The following is a 17,941-nucleotide window of genomic DNA, read 5'->3' as shown; positions in this document are numbered from 1 at the left end:
TTGAAACCTAAATTAAATATTTAAGAAAAACAAATGTCCATAGCATTAAGTAGTGGAGCTACTGGGGACCAAGGAAAGTGAAGTGTTCACATGGTTTGGGGAGAATGGATGAAATGTAAAGAGAGAGGGATAGATGCGGCCATGTGTTAATGCACTTTCAGGCGCAATATCCTAGCACATGCTGCTGCACTTTCATTCAACGTGTCACGCCTAACCCCGCACAGGCCGGAATTCTGCCCAATCTTCAAGATTTAGGCGCACAAACCATTACTTTTTGGATTGATTTACACATTGCAATGCATCATAATTTGCCGAAAAAATTGTCAAATAAATAAGCCCTTAAACTTTACACGAAAGTATAATTAAACTCTTTAACTTTAAAAATATGTAATTTAACATTTAAACCACTTGAAATAACTGATCATTAAGGTTTCGGTGAAAATTTTTACAAAAATTTTCGGTGACGGCTACGGATGAGTACCATTGAAAAAATAAAAAAATGACCGGTGATTTTGTACTCTCTTCTCTTGTTTGTGAGGGTTCTATCATGGAGGCAGTGGAATCGGCCACGACGACGGCATATATACCAAGGCAGTGGTTGAATTGATTTTCCGGACATTTTCTCATGCAAAAAATCACAATTACTCTAGGATTTAGATTGGTGATTTTGTACCTATTCTCCCGTGCATGAGAGATTTACCTGGTTATTTCATATTTTTTCAATTTCTACATGTTCTGTGTATTTTTAGTTGATTTTCAGGTGGCCTTGCTTTGTTGTTCGATTATTTTTGACAAATTTGGTGTTTCCAACTATAGATATGATATTTGATTGTCCACCTTAAACGGCGACAATAAAATCTCATTGACCAAACCAAGCGATGATTTGACTCATGCGAGTGGGAGTGAACTGCTCACCATTATCGTGGAGAACCGTGGACTACCTGCGACGAGGAGTAAGACTAGAGATTCGACCTTCAAATTATCAAATTTTACGTGCTTGGAAGAGACCAATCAGTGGCAACCGGAAAGCCAGTTGTCTTCTCCGGTGAATTAAGTAACCATTGCCGACATGGACAGCTCAACTGATTATAGGAGTGAAGTTTGGGAAGAAGGATAAAGGCAATCTTTTAGTTGGCGGTGATTGGTTTTTTCTTTAAATGGCGGCGGCAAATGGTAGTCAATTATTTTTTCATTTGTCGATGATTATTAATTGACACGATACCAGAGTTTTTCATTTTTGCCCCTGGTTGCTTTTCAAGTGTTTGGTAATTTTGTATTCGATTGGGCTTGGCCTATAAATAGGCCCAATGGATGGATAACATATTAGGCCCAGCAGTTGGCATCAATGATAGTCGGTCGTTATACAGTTATACTTATACTGTGAACTGCAGTGTACGTACACCGCGGTCAAAACGGAATCATTTCTTTAAATAAAGAAACGACACATTAACAATGATTATTAATTGTGACACGAGACCGGAGTTTTTCATTTTTGCCCCTGGTTGCTTTTCAAGTGTTTGGTAGTTTTTTATTAGATTGGGCTTGGCCTATATATAGGCCCAATGGATGAATAACATATTAGGCCCAACAGTTGGCATCATTGATAGTCCGTCGTTATACTGTGGACCGCGGTGCACGTGCACCGCGATTAAAACGGGATCATTTCTTTAAGTAAAGAAACGACACGTCGTTATTGTTAACGGAGTGTGTATTTTTGTATGTGTTAATTACCAACTGAAACTACAGTGTATCTAAACTGATACTGTCTCATGTATTATTTTGATATTATCAAATGAAACTGTAGTTATATCAAAATGATACTATAGTTGTGGTGAAATGAAGCTGCAGTTATATTAGCGCTATATTGTGTATTGACTTAATGGTGTAATTAAATACATTGGTTGAAAATATTAGATGAGGATGATGGGAATTATGGCCTGGCCTCACCCGCACTGTATGATATAGCGTTAAGTTCACAAAAACCCAAATGGAAACGTTGCCGTATTGGGGGATTATATATAAAATATACTCCACCATAAAACCCTATTTTCATTCTCAGTTCTACAACACAGTGAAGTTCTTACAGCTTACATTGCCCGCGTACACCACCACTACAGAACAGCTTGCTATGGATGATGTATGCGAGGGCAAAGATTTCTCCTTCCCCAAGCAGGAGGAGAGAATCCTTCAATGGTGGGATGAAGTCAAGGCCTTCAAGACTCAGCTAGACCGGACGAAAGATATGCCGGAGTATATCTTCTATGACGGCCCGCCTTTCGCTACAGGTCTGCCGCACTACGGCCATATCCTCGCCGGGACGATCAAGGATATCGTCACTCGGTACCAGTCCATGGCCGGCCACCACGTCACTCGACGGTTCGGATGGGACTGCCACGGCCTTCCTGTCGAGCACGAGATCGATAAGAAGCTTGGGATTAAGAGCCGCGAGGATGTGATTAAGATGGGCATTGACAAGTACAACGAGGAGTGCCGGGGGATTGTGACCCGGTACGTTGCGGAGTGGGAGAAGACTGTGGTCAGGATGGGGCGCTGGATTGATTTCAGAGACGATTACAAGACTATGGATTTGAAGTTCATGGAGAGCGTCTGGTGGGTCTTTGCTCAGTTGTTTGACAAGGGACTTGTGTATAGAGGCTTCAAGGTTTGGCTTCGCTTACTTTCTTAATGGAGGTCAATTTCTGTTTTTTTTATTGGTTGTTTCATTAATTATCTTAATGGAATTTGATGTCCGTATAAGTTGATGGTTTGCAGGTTATGCCATATAGCACGGGTTGCAAAACTCCATTATCCAATTTTGAAGCAAATTCAAATTACAAGGTACAGCATACCGTAATTGTTGTGCTACCATTCTCATAAGTTTGTTCTTGTAATATTCATTTTAATTCTAATCTAATAATATATGTGCTACTGTGGCACCTTTAATTTGTATGGACTATTTGAAAAAAAAGATTGTAACTTTACATTTTAAATTAAAAGGATTAGGAAGTACTATTAAAGGGAATGCATGCTTAAAGTGGTTGCTTGAAAAATGTGTAGTAGCAATTTTCATATTGTGGGAAGTGAGAGGGAGAGACATGGATTGAGTGGAATGGAAAGAATCACGAGCAATGGGAAATACCTGGTTGGTGAGTGGAATTGGAAAGCCTATTACTCCCTTTTATGATTATCCTCCCCTAGCATTAAAAATCTCTCTCCAAACAAAAATAAGTAATCAATTCTTATTCACATAGCTGCATGTTGCTTGTAAGAAAAGGTTCTAAGCTTTAGGTCACTTAAAAAGACAACATTGCATTAGTTGATTTTGATACTCTCTATTCCAAAGAGGAAGACATTTTGTTCATGTTACTTAATATTGTTATTTGGTATCCCTAATCGTAGTAGGATTGCCAGTTACTATGTGCTCAATTATCAAAATAGAGATAAAGAAAGCACTTTTTATGTCATGTGGTTAAACTGTGCAAAACAGGGCCTGATAAAATCCACTATCTTAGTTGACTTTGATATTCTCATCCAGTTGCAAAATATATGGTCATTATCTAACTTTGGTTACCATTGAATCACCTATCCTTCTTGTTTTCTAGCAGCTTTGTTTCTATATATAAGCTCTGTGTTGCTTTTAGAGACATCATTTCATGAGTTAATTTTGAGATACTCTATTTCAGACAGATGCAACATTGTTCAAATTACTTAAATCTCTTTAGTTGAGAATGCCTAATCATAGTTGGATACTTGGATGCCAATTATCATATACTCAATTATCAAAATAGTGAAAAAGAAAGAACTTGTATGTCCTACTGTTTAATGTTAGGCTGCACAAAACAAGCCCTCGTAATCCTGTCTTAGTTGGTTTTGATATTCTCATCTGGTTGGAGAATATACAATGATTATCTAGTCTAGTTTTTATACCCATTGAATTTCCTGTCCTTTTTGTTCAGTGCCATCTCTGTTCCTGTATATATAAAATACTGATTTTTTAGATCTTGATATTGTGCGCAGGAAGTTCCTGATCCTGAAATCATGGTATCTTTCCCCATAGTTGATGATCAAGACGGTGCATCTTTTGTTGCTTGGACGACGACTCCATGGACTCTTCCTAGTAATCTTGCTCTTTGTGTGAATGCTAATTTTGTGTATCTAAAGGTTAGTACTATATATGATTATTTGACGAGTATGATTTATGATACTTCATGAATGACTCACCATGAATATATTCAAAATTCCATTGTTGGGTAATTTATTAACACAAGCCTTATATTCTTTGATACCCTACTATTCCTATTTATAAAATTATCTTTGTTGATATCTTCAGGAATGTCAAATGTATGCCTTAGTTCATACCCTGTACTGAGTTTCTTTCCTTTTTTCTTCTTCTTCTACCCCCCCCCCCCCCCCTCTCTCTCTCTCTCTCTCTCTCTCTCTCTCTCTCTCTCTCTCTCTCTCTTCTTATTATTTATATTAAAAATAGTGTTGGAGAACTTTTGAGCATGTAGTTGTCTCATAGTCTAATTTCCTTGTCTTGTGGTGCTTATTGCTTCATTTCACAATTCATTTCATATTCCTCAATCTGTTCACTCTAGCTACATTATTTTCTGCTTGCACTATTTAAGGGTTTGTTATTATTGTGTCATATGAGAAGTTGAATATCCATTTATATATATATATATATATATATATATATATATATATATATATATATTTTAACTAGACAAACAGTTTATTCTATATTTTATTGTATCAGTTACTAAAGATTCTTTTGTGCCTTGGTCTTTCTATGCACTTGTTATGTCCATTTGCATCTAATGCAAAACTGAAAATGGCACAGGTTCGCAACAAGTTTGATGGGAAAATCTATGTGGTGGCCGAATCTAGACTATCTGAGCTTCCTTTAGAAAAAGCAAAAAAAGGCACCACCAATGGTGCTGTTAATGATACCCAAAATTCAAATCCTAAGTCCAAGCCTTCTGGTGGTAAATCAAAGAATTTGGATACTTACGAGATTTTGGATAAAATCTCAGGGTCTTCACTTGTTGGGAAGAAGTGAGAATTTACCCTTGTTCTTAATTGCATTTCATTATTTTAGTGCACTTATTTTCCAGCTTTTAATGTCTTGGCATGATAAAAACAGTTCTGATCTGGATGGTTGGGCCTTTCCCTCATTAGTGTGAACCCACAAGTATAGGTTTCTTCTGTAACTGTCTTTTCCCTTAATAAATCCAGAGTATTTACTGCGTAGATCAGATTGGTTATCCTTTTTTTTTTGTTTTTGTTTTTGTTTTTTTTTTTTTTTTTGTTTTTGTTTTTGTTTTTGTTTTTTTTTTGTTTTGCAATTGATTGATAAATATTAACCCATTTTTGCTACAAACTACTCCTATCAAAGAAGAGAATATGATTTTTAGTGTTTGTCTTGGTTCTCTAACGAGACTCCTCTTTTGATTTAATATGGCTGCTTTTGCACTTGGAGCAACTGTAATTGTTTTACATTAGTCTTGTTTTTTTGGCTGGTGAAATTTGTAATGAATGTTAATTATGTCAACACAGGCCACCTACTTATTTTATTGGTGTTTCTTTTACTCTTTTCCTCTTCTGTTAATGAGACAATTGTTCTGTTATTTGCAGGTATGTACCGTTGTTTGATTACTTTAAGGACTTCTCTGATACTGCATTCAGAGTTGTTGCAGATAATTATGTTACTTCTGATAGTGGTTCTGGCATTGTTCACTGTGCTCCTGCATTTGGTGAAGACGATTATCGTGTTTGTGTTGAACATCAGATAATTAACAAGGTTTGTGAATTTGTTAAAACTTGATGGTGACCCATGTGATGCATGGTTCTATTTTGTATATTTCAAAATTGCTTTAATGTTGTTAAATAAGTATTAGTATAATGTAAATATACAATATTGTACCCTTAATGTATTGCTGTGGTACAAACCAAATCATTAATGTTTGCATCATATCTATATGTTCCTACTGTAATTCATCAATTTATTTTTGTATGAATAGATTAATTACAAGTTGTAGTAATTGTACTCCGTAGCTTAATCATATGGAAATAATTAATGATGTTTAGAAATGTGATTGGTTTTTCTCTTCCAAGTAAATGACCTGTATATTTTATGCATGTCTATTGTGATATATAGCTTCTAGTTCTAATCAGCATAACAACTCATGTAAATGAACATATGCTACTTTTCTTCGAAGCTTTTATTGAGAATACCTTCTTTAGGGGGAGAACCTGATCGTAGCAGTGGATGATGATGGTTGTTTTACTGAGAGGGTTTCGGACTTCGCTCGTCGTTATGTAAAGGATGCAGACAAGGATATTATTCAAGCTGTTAAGGCAAGAAACTTCTCATATTATATTGTGTTTTTGTATTTTATTTCATTATTTTTACACAGGTTTTAGCTATACTGCTTGCACAGGAGTCTATTTGCCCCTATTTCCTGTGAATGTTTCATATAGGGCTCTACTTACTAGAATGGATTGAGTTTATCATAATGAAAATATCTCCTTTTATGTCATTTATAGTTGACTCCAAGTCCTATGTTAATTGTATCCACTTTCTTCCTGTAAATCCATACATCCAATGTGTTTTTTTTTTGCCGCTGCTTATTCTGATGAAGCATTGCTCTTTGTTCAGGAGAAAGGAAGGCTTGTGAAGTCTGGAAATTTCACCCATTCCTATCCATTTTGTTGGAGATCTGACACACCACTGATTTACAGAGCAGTGCCCAGCTGGTATCAAATATAAATTCTACTTCTTGAGTACTCAGCTGTTGGCATTTCATTTTATTCATTAATGCATCATTCAGTACCATTTGACAGATTGTTTCTGCCCTGAAATTATGGTGCCATATTTATCTTCAATTACAATCCCTCAGTCGTACCTTGTTTCACAGATTTCATAGTTCTAGTTTCATCCTCCATAATTATGGGATCACATAATTCCTTTAACCAATACCACTTAGTGGGAACGAGGTTTTGATTTGTTTTAGTGTCAGTGGACTGTTATTCATTTTTGTAATTAACAATGAAATCGTGTTGACAGGTCCTAGTCTATTTGGAGCACTGAAATCAATCTTTGTGTTTTGTTGTTGTCATTACTCTGGTTATTTTATCTTTCCTTAGAAGAATTATAAACAGTATGTCCTATATTTGTACAATTCTTTACCACAGTACTAAAACTTACTTTCTTTGATGTGTTCTATACCTGGAAAGTTCTGTTGATTTATGGTTTAGTTTTCAAGTTCAGATGCTCATACTCAATCTTGCACACATATTACTCTTTTATCCAATGCAGTTTGGTTTTAGCAATGCTTAACTTTACAAATCTTCTTTTTAATATTTCTTTGCATGCCTATTGACATCCAAATCACAAGTTTCTCCTCTCGTGTTTAGGTTTGTTGCAGTAGAGAAGATAAAGGATCAATTGTTAATGAACAATAAAGAAACATACTGGGTTCCTGATTTTGTGAAGGTTAGAATTCCTTCCTTTTACATGCATGAGTATTTATATCATGCATTCATATCATTACTGTGCTGGTTATGTTGTATTAAGGTTTCGCTCCTAAATCCATTCCACTGCTTTCCTAACTCTTCTCCTTTTATGCTGCTGCTATTGCTTCTTGATTTTTCCTTATAGACTACTAGTCACTTTATACTTTTGGATATGTAGTATAGAATTATCAAGATTGTCGCCAATTTTCTTAATGAATTGGTGTTGCCATACCAAAAAGAGTATGAAGAAGTTGGTTTGCTTTTCCAACTTCCTGTATATTTTCTCTCATTATTTTTTCCTTTTCTGGGATGGATCAATGTTGGGAAACTGCCACTAGTGTTCTGAAAGGCTTTTGATTTCCTGTTACTATGTCAATTTTGTGGATCTCTGTTTCCTATCCTCATCAGGTTTTGTGAAGTATGCATTGTTCATTGTGTAATGCTGCCTATGTTCTTTTTAGAATGGTATCAAGGGACCAGTTGAATTTCTTTATTTTTCATTCTCAGATACTAAATTTATCACTTGATATTTTTAATGAGGCGTGTCCCTTGACAGGAAAAGCGCTTTCATAATTGGCTTGAAAATGCAAGGGATTGGGCTGTTAGTCGAAGTAGGTTCTGGGGAACTCCACTTCCTGTATGGATGAGTGAGGATGGCGAGGAGATTGTTGTTATGGATTCCATTGATAAACTGGAAAAGCTTTCGGGTGAAAAGGTTTGCATTGTTGATGTGGCTATTTTTCTTCTATCTTGAATGATGGCTATTTTTTATCTATCTTGATGCATTATGCAGTATGCTTACATATGCCATTTTTTACTCTGCATTCCAAAACCAATGACATTGACAGTATGTTAATAAAGAAATCAGTCACTATACTTTGGTGTTTTATGGCTAACTTTTTTCCATGCATACACACACAATGTGGAAATTGTATTGCTTATGTGGCATCATGTTTTAGAAATGCATCAACTCTCTTGTCATTTGATGCCAATCTGGCTGGAAATCTACAATTTTGCAAAGATGTGCTGGAAATGAAAAATTGGAGACTGGTCAAGTTAATAATTTCATCAAATAATTTGGTGGCTGGAAAGGGCTATTGTACATGAACAGTCCCTTTGCCCAGTTGCTGATGCCATATGCCACCTACTGAGAGTGTCATGTGTTTCAGTAGGTGGTGTACTTTTATAATATCTACATGCTCAGCGTGCTATTATCTAAGATTAGATTACATGAGGTTAGGTGCGATTTTTTTTCTTAAATATTCCATTGGGTCCTTTTTATAATTGCAAAACACCTTGCTTTGCACAGCTAGTAAAACAAGTTGTTATTTTCTTATTATGTCACAAATCTATGATTATAATGTGCCTACATAGTGTTTCTATTTGTTCTATGACAATAATTACTACATTTATATTATATATTTGGAAGCTCTGATTTTGCTGATGTTTTTATACTAGTTCCCTCCTTTTTGGTAGCTAACCATCCATATCTTCTCTCCCTGTGGCATGACTTGGTTGGGCTTTCTGCTTTCATTTCATATTTGTCATGAACATCAATTTTTCATTGACAACAGAGGCTAATGCATTAATACTGCTTTGTATTTTTTAATTTAACTCTATTATAAATTTTTGTTTTGACAAATTTAGCAAATCTAAATCATTCTTAGATTCAGAGCAAGTACTAAATTGCAATGTTAATTCCTCTGCAGGTGACGGACTTGCATCGCCATAAGATTGATCATATTACCATCCCCTCTAGTCGTGGATCTGAATTTGGAGTTCTTCGTCGTGTGGAGGATGTAAGAAAATTTCAGCAGTGTATTGACCGCATTGATGCTTTATTTTATCTACTATTTCATCTTTAAAGAATATATTATATTTTTCCTTCGTTATATCCCTGAATTACATTTGACATTCTAATCATTATGCTAACATCATAAGACTACTTTGGTTTTAAATAATACAAAGTGCACAAGGATTCTTCCTACCTATTCTTGTGTTCTAAAAGGGGTGCTGCTACTGATTGGCATCAAGCTGCCACAAAAGTGAAGTGGCACCACCTTTACACAGTATATACTCTTTTCTTTTTTGAGCCAGAATAGTTTTTGGTTGATCACATAGTAACATATATATATATATATATATATATATATATATATATATATATATATTTTTTCCCATTAATTCAGTGATCGTCATTTTAAGCTGTTCAGTCCTTGCATCAAACATCTAGTTTTATGTGTTAACTACTTAATCTCCTTTTTTCAATCTAGAAGTTAATGTTCTGTGCACATTTCTTTATTTAGTTCGTTAGTCTTTATGATTGCAGCAAATAATTCAACATTTCAAATTTATTTATATTTTAACCAAAAGTGGGATTTCACATGGGAATTCCAGAGACTGTATAGGCTTAAAGTTGATTCCAAATGCAAATCCCGCTGGTTAGCTCTGGGTCTACAACATATGCCCAATTCATTAAGTTGTTTATTTATTTATTATTATTATTATTATTATTTAATATTTAATATTTTTTAATGTCTGGCTAAGTGCTAAAGAAAAGGGATTTCTTTAGATATCTCATATCTGGTTTTTAGTGCATTATGTGCTTCATCCACTGAAAAAAGTACCCAGTGCGCTTATTTTTTTCTTGAATAGGTGCATGGTGAATTTGGATTGTATTTCCCTGTCTGTTCAAGCATTACTGTCTCCTATATTTGTTCATAGGCTGCTCAAGTGGGTGCTGATATTCTTTCATCTGTTGGTCATAGTTTTAGAAGAAACTCTTATTTTGTTTAGTTGGCAGGCTAGTAGGATTCTAGTTCTTTTATGTTGCCATTAGCCTCTTAGTTATACTGCTGATTGGAATTATTTGTTGGCACTTTTTTTTTTTTTGGTGCCTCATTTATGTTGTATTTATTTTTGTTTTTCATTTCTACAGGTTTTTGATTGCTGGTTTGAAAGTGGATCCATGCCATATGCTTATATTCACTACCCTTTTGAAAATGTTAAACTCTTTGAGAACAATTTTCCCGGGCATTTTGTGGCTGAAGGGCTTGACCAAACCCGAGGATGGTGAGTTTTACTTTATTGTATTTTTCTTTCATATATATACTATAAACTGAATGTGTCCTTTTCTCTATGTGAATGGTGTGCTTGCCCGTTAAAAGATGCTATATTAGTTTTCATGTCAATTAGTCTGCCCTGCCCCCTTCTTGGGGTGCTGTCAAGGGGCAAGCTGTATGGATTAGTATATTTGTGCGCTCTAGCTGGCGTTCTGGTGATGGAAGCACCTCCAATGAATTTTAACTATTTTCACGTCAATTTTTTAGGTACAAATACATAGCCCCATCTTCATTTCCCTTTACAGGCAGGGTTGTACGAATTGTATAGATAGGGCCATGGCAATCCATGATGCGAAAGCATTCATTCTAAAAATTGGTGACATTTTGGAAGAAGTCAAATAAAAATTTTACATTACTTTGTTACTGATCCTTTTTATGGATCATATAATGGGATTTTGGCACGGTCTTCTCTCGTTCTCGCATTCATTTTCATTTGATTTCTCTCAATGCACAGATCTTCTGTAGTTCCAAACTTTTGTTTTATTTTCTTCTTTCCAAAGCTACAGAATCTGCTTGTAGACTTTTTGCTCGTGGTGTTGTGCATTGCTGATTCATAACTTTTCTCCTGTCAATTGTGTATTACATTTTAATTTTTGGTAGTCTGTGAATTGGAGTTTAACCTTTTGCTGTTGCTTGTTGCAGGTTCTATACCCTCATGGTCTTGTCTACTGCACTGTTTGGAAAACCTGCTTTTAGAAATCTTATTTGCAATGGACTTGTCCTGGCTGAGGATGGAAAGAAGATGAGTAAGAGACTGAAGAACTATCCTCAACCTACGGAAGTTATCAATGATTATGGTGCTGTAAGTGGTGTCAATTATTGCTGCTATTACAGTATTGAGAATCAGAATAATATGCTTGTTTTTCTTGATGGCTAATTTTTTTAATGAACTAATGCTATTGTTCATGGTTTGTTGTGTAGGATGCCTTGCGATTATACCTGATTAACTCTCCAGTTGTTCGTGCTGAGCCCTTGCGGTTCAAAAAAGACGGAGTGTATGGAGTGGTAGGTTTCTAAATATTTGCTTGTTCTGGTTTGCCAGTAATAGTGCTCCTAACATCATTTTCTTTTTGTTTTTCTTAATGAGTTTACGTTTTAGCATTGATATACTGTTCTTTCAACCTGTTAACTTCTGCTTTTAGTTATTTCCTGCTTAGTTCTTAGTTTGCTAAGATTTCTGCATACTGTCTTCTCTTATACTGCAGGTTAAAGATGTTTTTCTGCCGTGGTATAATGCATATAGGTTCCTTGTTCAGAATGCAAAAAGATTTGAGGTTGATGGGCTTGGGGCATTTACTCCTTTTGATAAAAAAACTCTTCAATCTTCTTCAAATGTCCTTGACCAATGGATCAACTCAGCGACTGAAAGTTTAGTACATTTTGTTCGACAAGAGATGGCTGCATACAGATTGTATACGGTTAGTTTTCTTTAACAAATATTGTTTTGGTTAGTGAATTATGGGATAATGAACTCAAGTATAGTTAGTGTATTGCCAATGGCTCTCTTTGTCTTGTTTCATTCTTTTCATTATTTATTCCCTCTTTTAGATGTAGTTGGTCACTTGCTTTGTTTCCAAAAGAAGATGAGTTTCATTTTTTATTTTTTTTAAAAATGAGAAGTAGGCTTAATATTGGAAAAGACTTAATAAGTAGAGTATAGTGTAGATTACTCTGTTGGCCTCTATTAAATAATGCCCTTGTCAGTTTGGAATTCATAATTTCGAACTGTGCTATGCCGGTGCACAGTATTTGGCAGCTCGTGTTTCTGTATGTAATGCAGGTGGTCAATATTAACTTTTTCCACTCACCTTGCAGGTGGTTCCCTATCTGTTGAAATTTCTTGATAACTTGACAAATATTTACGTGCGGTTCAATCGTAAGAGGCTTAAAGGTCGTACAGGCGAGGAGGATTGCAGAACAGCTCTGTCTACTCTCTACCATGTATTCTAGCAATTCTCTGATATCTTGCTATTTAATATTTCATTGTGTCATTAGCATGTTCGGTGATTGGCAATTGGCAATTATTATTACCTGTAAAAAAGTATTCTGTTGTCAAATATTATTATATATACTGATAATTATGTCTGGTATAGACATTTCCTAGCATTCATTTTGAAAAATTTTGCAGCGATGTTTGATGCCAACACATTTATATTCAACATTAGTGATTAGACAAACAAGGATAAGTGCATCTATCTGAACTTGGAATCATAGAACTTACAGTGATATATAAATTTCAAGTTTTGGATCTAACAATAGAATAAAATGATTAGCTGTTCACGATCAAATCTTTATCATTTATTCATTCTAAATGTGTATATGTTGTTTGGTTGGTGGATACAGGTGCTCTTGACTTCATGCAAAGCAATGGCTCCATTCACACCTTTCTTTACTGAGGTTCTATATCAAAATTTAAGAAAAGTTCTCAATGGATCAGAGGGTAGTATTCATTATTGCAGTTTTCCGGAAGTAGAGGGGAAGGTACTACTTATTTACTTTTTAGTTATTTCTTAAAGGGTGATCATTGAATCATTATAACTGAATTTTTAAAAACCTTTCATGTTCTAAAATTTATGTGTTTCTAGAGATGGGAACGGATTGAACAAAGTGTTAGTAGGATGATGACGGTCATTGATCTTGCACGTAATATCCGTGAGCGCCGTAACAAACCTCTAAAAACACCACTAAGGTAGTGTTTCTTGGATTATCTCTTACAGCTTTTGCTTCTGTCCCCCTTTATGCTGTGGCAACAGTAAGGATAATACTGTGAAATGTTATTCTTGTGTCATTTTATTTGTCAGGAACATGGTGGTCGTACATCCAGATGAAGATTTTCTTCAGGATATCAAGGAGAAACTAAAAGAGGTCTATTATTTTCTCTGAGTGTCTTATTATCTTATGCATCTTCTGAGTTGTTTTTAATATATGACATGTTACATTGCGCCTTAGGTGAGCTGTAGTGAATTTATCATATTAATGTATGCAATTAGACAGACACTTTGGAAGTGAAAACTATACACTACACCACATACTTGAGAACAATTTAGAAAACAATAAGTCAATCAAGGGAGACTCTTGAAAATTCTGTTTCACTTGTCCTTCGGTTGTGGGAATGGGCTTCCTTGATTCTTTTTATTTAATTATTATTATTATTTTTATATATATAATTGAGTTTATGTTCATTCATATGAGTTAGGCTCTCTGTTTTATCTGATTTCTAATGATATTGTGTCATTAAGCTGTTCTGTTGCTTGGAAAAATAATTGAAAGAAATTTGTATTAATGTTATTCTTTTGAAATTTCTATTTCATTTTGTTTTTGTTGCACTCTATTGCTACTTTTTTTTTTTTTTTAATTTTTATTAAACATTTTGAGGCTCTCTCCTTGCACCTTATTTGCTTTTTGTTGTACACAATTTATCTCATTTCATAACCTTTATATGGTTTACATTGCATTACAGTTTGTATTAGAGGAACTCAATGTTCAGTCTTTGGAGACATGTAGTAATACTTTGGAATATGCATCTTTACGCGCGGAACCTGACTTCAGGTGATTTGATTTATTATACTGAAATTGCATTATCTGGTCTTTGAATTTCTCTCTCTCATTTGTTGTCACCTCCTCAGTGTGTTAGGAAGAAAACTAGGAAAGTCAATGGGAGAAGTTGCAAAGGCAGTCAAGGCAATGTCAACCGAAGATATTCTGGCTTTTGAGAAAGCTGGAGAAGTTACCTTTGCAAAACACACTTTGAAGCTTAGTGATATTAAGGTGCATAACTTGATATCAATTGGGCAATTGTTTGTGTAGTATAGTGTCTCTGTCTGTGTATTATCTTTGTATCTGAGTGTCCAACTGTTTATTACTTTGGGATGGATGGCTAATCTGGGTGTATGATGAAAGGACAAATTAGCCAGAAGAGCAACTTTATTCTGTAAATACATAGTTTGCATTGTGAGGTTCCCGCTTATAAATGGTTAAAGGGTTGTGATAGTTATAATGGGTTGCCATTTAATTTTTTTAGGTAAGATGCTATAACTTCATATTTGTAATTTTCTATCATATGCTTGTGTTGTAGATTAACCGGGGTTTTAAGCGTCCTGATAATCGGACAGAGGATGAGATAGATGCAGCTGGAGATGGTAACGACAATCTTTACTATCCTTATTATTTTATTATACGGATATATAAAAGATATGTATGATTCCAATTCCTACTTAATTACATTTACAGGTGACGTGTTGGTGGTATTGGATTTGGTGATAGATGAGTCACAACTCAAGACTGGAGCTGCTCGTGAGGTATTCTTATGAGCTGCTTTGTTTGTTTCTGATATCATTTGTCCTTAGCTTATTTATAGGTATTAGTTAATCCCTTTTTGATTGTCTGTGCAATTACTCTATATAGATTGTTAATAGAGTTCAGAAGTTGAAAAAGAAATCTGCACTTGAGCCAACAGATGTAGTTCAGGTCTACTTCAGACCTCTAGACGAGGATAAATCAGTTTCGCAGCAGGTTTTGGAGACACAGGTAACATAGTGATTTATGAATTCAAAGTGTTATTGAGGATTGTTAGTTGCTGCTGCTATATGTATGGATGATAGAGTGGTGATTTCTCGTATTTTCTCTCTCATCAGAAAGAATACATTACTGATGCCATTGGATCTCCATTGCTTCCTGCTGACTCGATTCCACCAAGTGCTGTATGTACTCCCAGCTCTCACTAACCGTTAAAGTGTGAACAATCTCAACAATTATATGATGTTACTTAACGGGGATTTGTACTATTGCAGGTGATTCTCGGAGAAGAGAGTTTCGATGGAGTGTCAGACCTCAAACTCTCGTTCACAATCACCTTAGCAAGAGCTTAGAAAATCCTAGTGTTTTGTTGTTTCTGTATTTTGGGTTCTGGTGCAAGGTCAGGTCATCAAGTTTGTTTTTAGTATTTTGGTTGGTTTTTCAAAAAATTACTTATTTGAGGATGTGTGTGGGGTGGGGGTGTTTATGACACATTTTATCAAAGATAGGTTTTGGGTTTAATGTTTAGAACATACACACTTCTCAGAACAGATCAAAATTTGTAACAAAAATATGCTACCATTGCTTTTACTCCATTAATTAATATATTTATTTTGATGCACACAGTTATCATTTGCATAATAATAATAGTAAATTGCCATTTTGGTCCTTTGACTATTGGAGTTTGTTAATTGTAATTTATGATTGTTAATTTAATACTTTAACTATTCAATTTTTATCAATTTTGATTACTCCGGTTAAATTATCGATTAAATCTCATCGGAAATTTTTAATCGGCAAATTATTGTGTGGAGCATGGTCCACATAGTTGTGTGGACCATGAATTTTATGTACATTTTTAATATATTAAAATTACATTATTTTTGTACTGAATGTATATTATTTTTGTATTGAAAATACATTATATAAAATAATATAATTTTAGAATATTAAAAATGTACTTTCAAAAATTCATTGCCAAAATTGGAGATTGAATTTGAATTCTTTTTTTATATAGTTCTAAAAAGTGTAAATTCTTATCCTTACCCTACCTAGTAATGTAAATTAAAACATGCTTTAGCTGAATTTGTCGAACCTCAAAACAATATTAAACCAATAATATTTTCTTTACCAGACAAAATAGTCACTTAAATTCAAAGTGTTATTGAGGATTGTTAGTTGCTGCTCTATGCATGGATGATTGAGTGGATTTTCTCGTATTTTCTCTCTCATCAGAAAGGATACATTACTGATGCCATTGGATCTCCATTGCTTCCTGCTGATTCGATTCCACCAAGTGTTGTATGTACTCTCAACTCTTACTAACCGTTAAAGTGTGAACAATAATCTCAACATTTATACGATGTTACTTAACGGGGATTTGTACTATTGCAGGTGATTCTGGGAGAAAAGAGTTTCGATGGGGTGTCAGACCTCAAACTCTCGTTCACAATTACCTTAGGAAGAGCTTAGAAAATAGTGTTTTGTTGTTTCTGAAACACTGCTAGACACAGTTTATCAAAGAGAGGTTTTGAGTTTAATGTTTAAAAAATACTCACTTTGCTCATATCAGATCAAAATTTGTAACAAAAATATGCTACCATTGCTTTTACTCCATTAATTAATATTTTTATTTTTTGTTTTGTTTTACTATAGTTTTGTTTGGTTATCGGCGTTTTAATTGCCAAATAAGGCCTATATAGTGTTAAATTAACATTAGCTGCAAAATAAGAAAATATCGACCTTAATCTAACGAGAGATTATATTCCTAAACGAGGATAAAGGAATTCAAAATCTAAATTTACTAATATAGCTTATCATCGTTAGTAGACACTGTACTCCAACGTTTTTACCTTAGAATCACATAAATGTTCTCACTATTGCATAGAGCTCCATTTAAGAAAGGTTAATGAATGATTTGTATTGGAAAATTACTTCATTTAATGATGAACATACCAACTGTGTGTGGGCTAATGAGAATAAAATGGACATTGCTGCATTGATAGCCAAGAGATGAAAGAAGCAGATTGCAAGCAACAGTGATTGGAACTTGGAAGATTGAAGAATTTAGGGAGACAGCTTGCACAATTGATTATTATCACATCAGTAAAAGACAGGCCTACAAAGCTATGTCATTAGCTAGAGGTGAGGCCCAAGGGGAAGAAACTGGAGCGTTATGTTGTGCAACCGTGTGCACCATGCTTGGTGCACACGGTTGCAAAAACGACGTCGTTTTGATATCCTACTTAAAAAAATCAGTTTCGATTATTGTTAACAGCGTTATGTTGTGCATAATTTGAACTATATAGTTCATTCATTTTGGATATATAGTTCAAAAAATTTTCGTTTCGATGCCGTTAACAGTGTTATATTGTGCATAATTTGAACTATATAGTTCATTCATTCTGGATACATAGTTCATTCATTCTGGATATATAGTTCATTCATTCGGGATATATAGTTCATTAATTCTGGATATATAGTTCATTAATTCTAGATATATAGTTCAAATTATGCACAACATAACACCTTTAATGGCAATCGAAACTGATTTTTTTTTTTTTAAAGTCGGACACGCCGTTTTTGCAACTGTGTGCACCATGCACACGATTGCACGGCATAATTTGCCGAAGAAACTATGGACTTCAATAGAATTTGGAGTTATTGCAAAGAAATAGAGAAGACAAATACAAAATCAACTTGTCTTAGTTAAGTTATCTGATTTCATGGATGAAAATGGTACAAGGAGAGTGTTAAGGGTATAATCCTTCTTTTCCTAAAGATCG

The 17,941-nt window shown here is 34.6% G+C and overlaps 1 protein-coding gene across 2 annotated transcripts; it reads left to right on the top strand.

The window, feature by feature from the left end:
* Window positions 1-2,044: 2,044 nt before the first annotated feature.
* Window positions 2,045-16,796, top strand: LOC109161911 (isoleucine--tRNA ligase, cytoplasmic). Of its 2 annotated transcripts, XR_002050973.1 has the most exons (26): window positions 2,045-2,662; window positions 2,773-2,838; window positions 4,018-4,161; window positions 4,844-5,058; window positions 5,638-5,803; window positions 6,247-6,360; window positions 6,662-6,759; window positions 7,420-7,498; window positions 8,075-8,233; window positions 9,228-9,317; window positions 10,457-10,590; window positions 11,283-11,442; window positions 11,562-11,645; window positions 11,846-12,058; window positions 12,456-12,581; window positions 12,984-13,121; window positions 13,226-13,329; window positions 13,442-13,505; window positions 14,101-14,189; window positions 14,267-14,408; window positions 14,716-14,779; window positions 14,871-14,938; window positions 15,045-15,167; window positions 15,275-15,340; window positions 15,431-15,648; window positions 16,656-16,796. XR_002050973.1 is itself a non-coding variant. In XM_019310478.1 (25 exons), the coding sequence occupies exons 1-25, from the start codon at window positions 2,129-2,131 to the stop codon at window positions 15,506-15,508; spliced, it is 3,318 nt and encodes a 1,105-aa protein (XP_019166023.1). In that variant the 5' UTR covers window positions 2,045-2,128; the 3' UTR covers window positions 15,509-15,773. The 2 variants fall into 2 exon arrangements, 1 of the variants encoding a protein (XP_019166023.1); XM_019310478.1 differs by lacking the exon at window positions 16,656-16,796 and having other exon boundaries at window positions 15,431-15,773.
* The last annotated feature ends 1,145 nt before the right edge of the window (window positions 16,797-17,941 follow it).

This window comes from Ipomoea nil, unplaced genomic scaffold (assembly GCF_001879475.1).
Source record: "Ipomoea nil cultivar Tokyo-kokei standard unplaced genomic scaffold, Asagao_1.1 scaffold2926, whole genome shotgun sequence".
Taxonomy (NCBI): Eukaryota; Viridiplantae; Streptophyta; class Magnoliopsida; order Solanales; family Convolvulaceae; genus Ipomoea; species Ipomoea nil.
This window is presented reverse-complemented; position numbering and strand designations above follow the sequence as displayed.

Excerpts from the sequence above, each read along its gene's own strand:
- LOC109161911 (XM_019310478.1), top strand. The coding sequence starts at position 2,129 with ATGGATGATGTATGCGAGGGCAAAGATTTCTCCTTCCCCAAGCAGGAG. Across the intron at positions 2,839-4,017 it reads AAGCAAATTCAAATTACAAG|GAAGTTCCTGATCCTGAAAT; the intron begins GTACAGCATACC and ends TATTGTGCGCAG. Across the intron at positions 15,341-15,430 it reads ACTCGATTCCACCAAGTGCT|GTGATTCTCGGAGAAGAGAG; the intron begins GTATGTACTCCC and ends GTACTATTGCAG.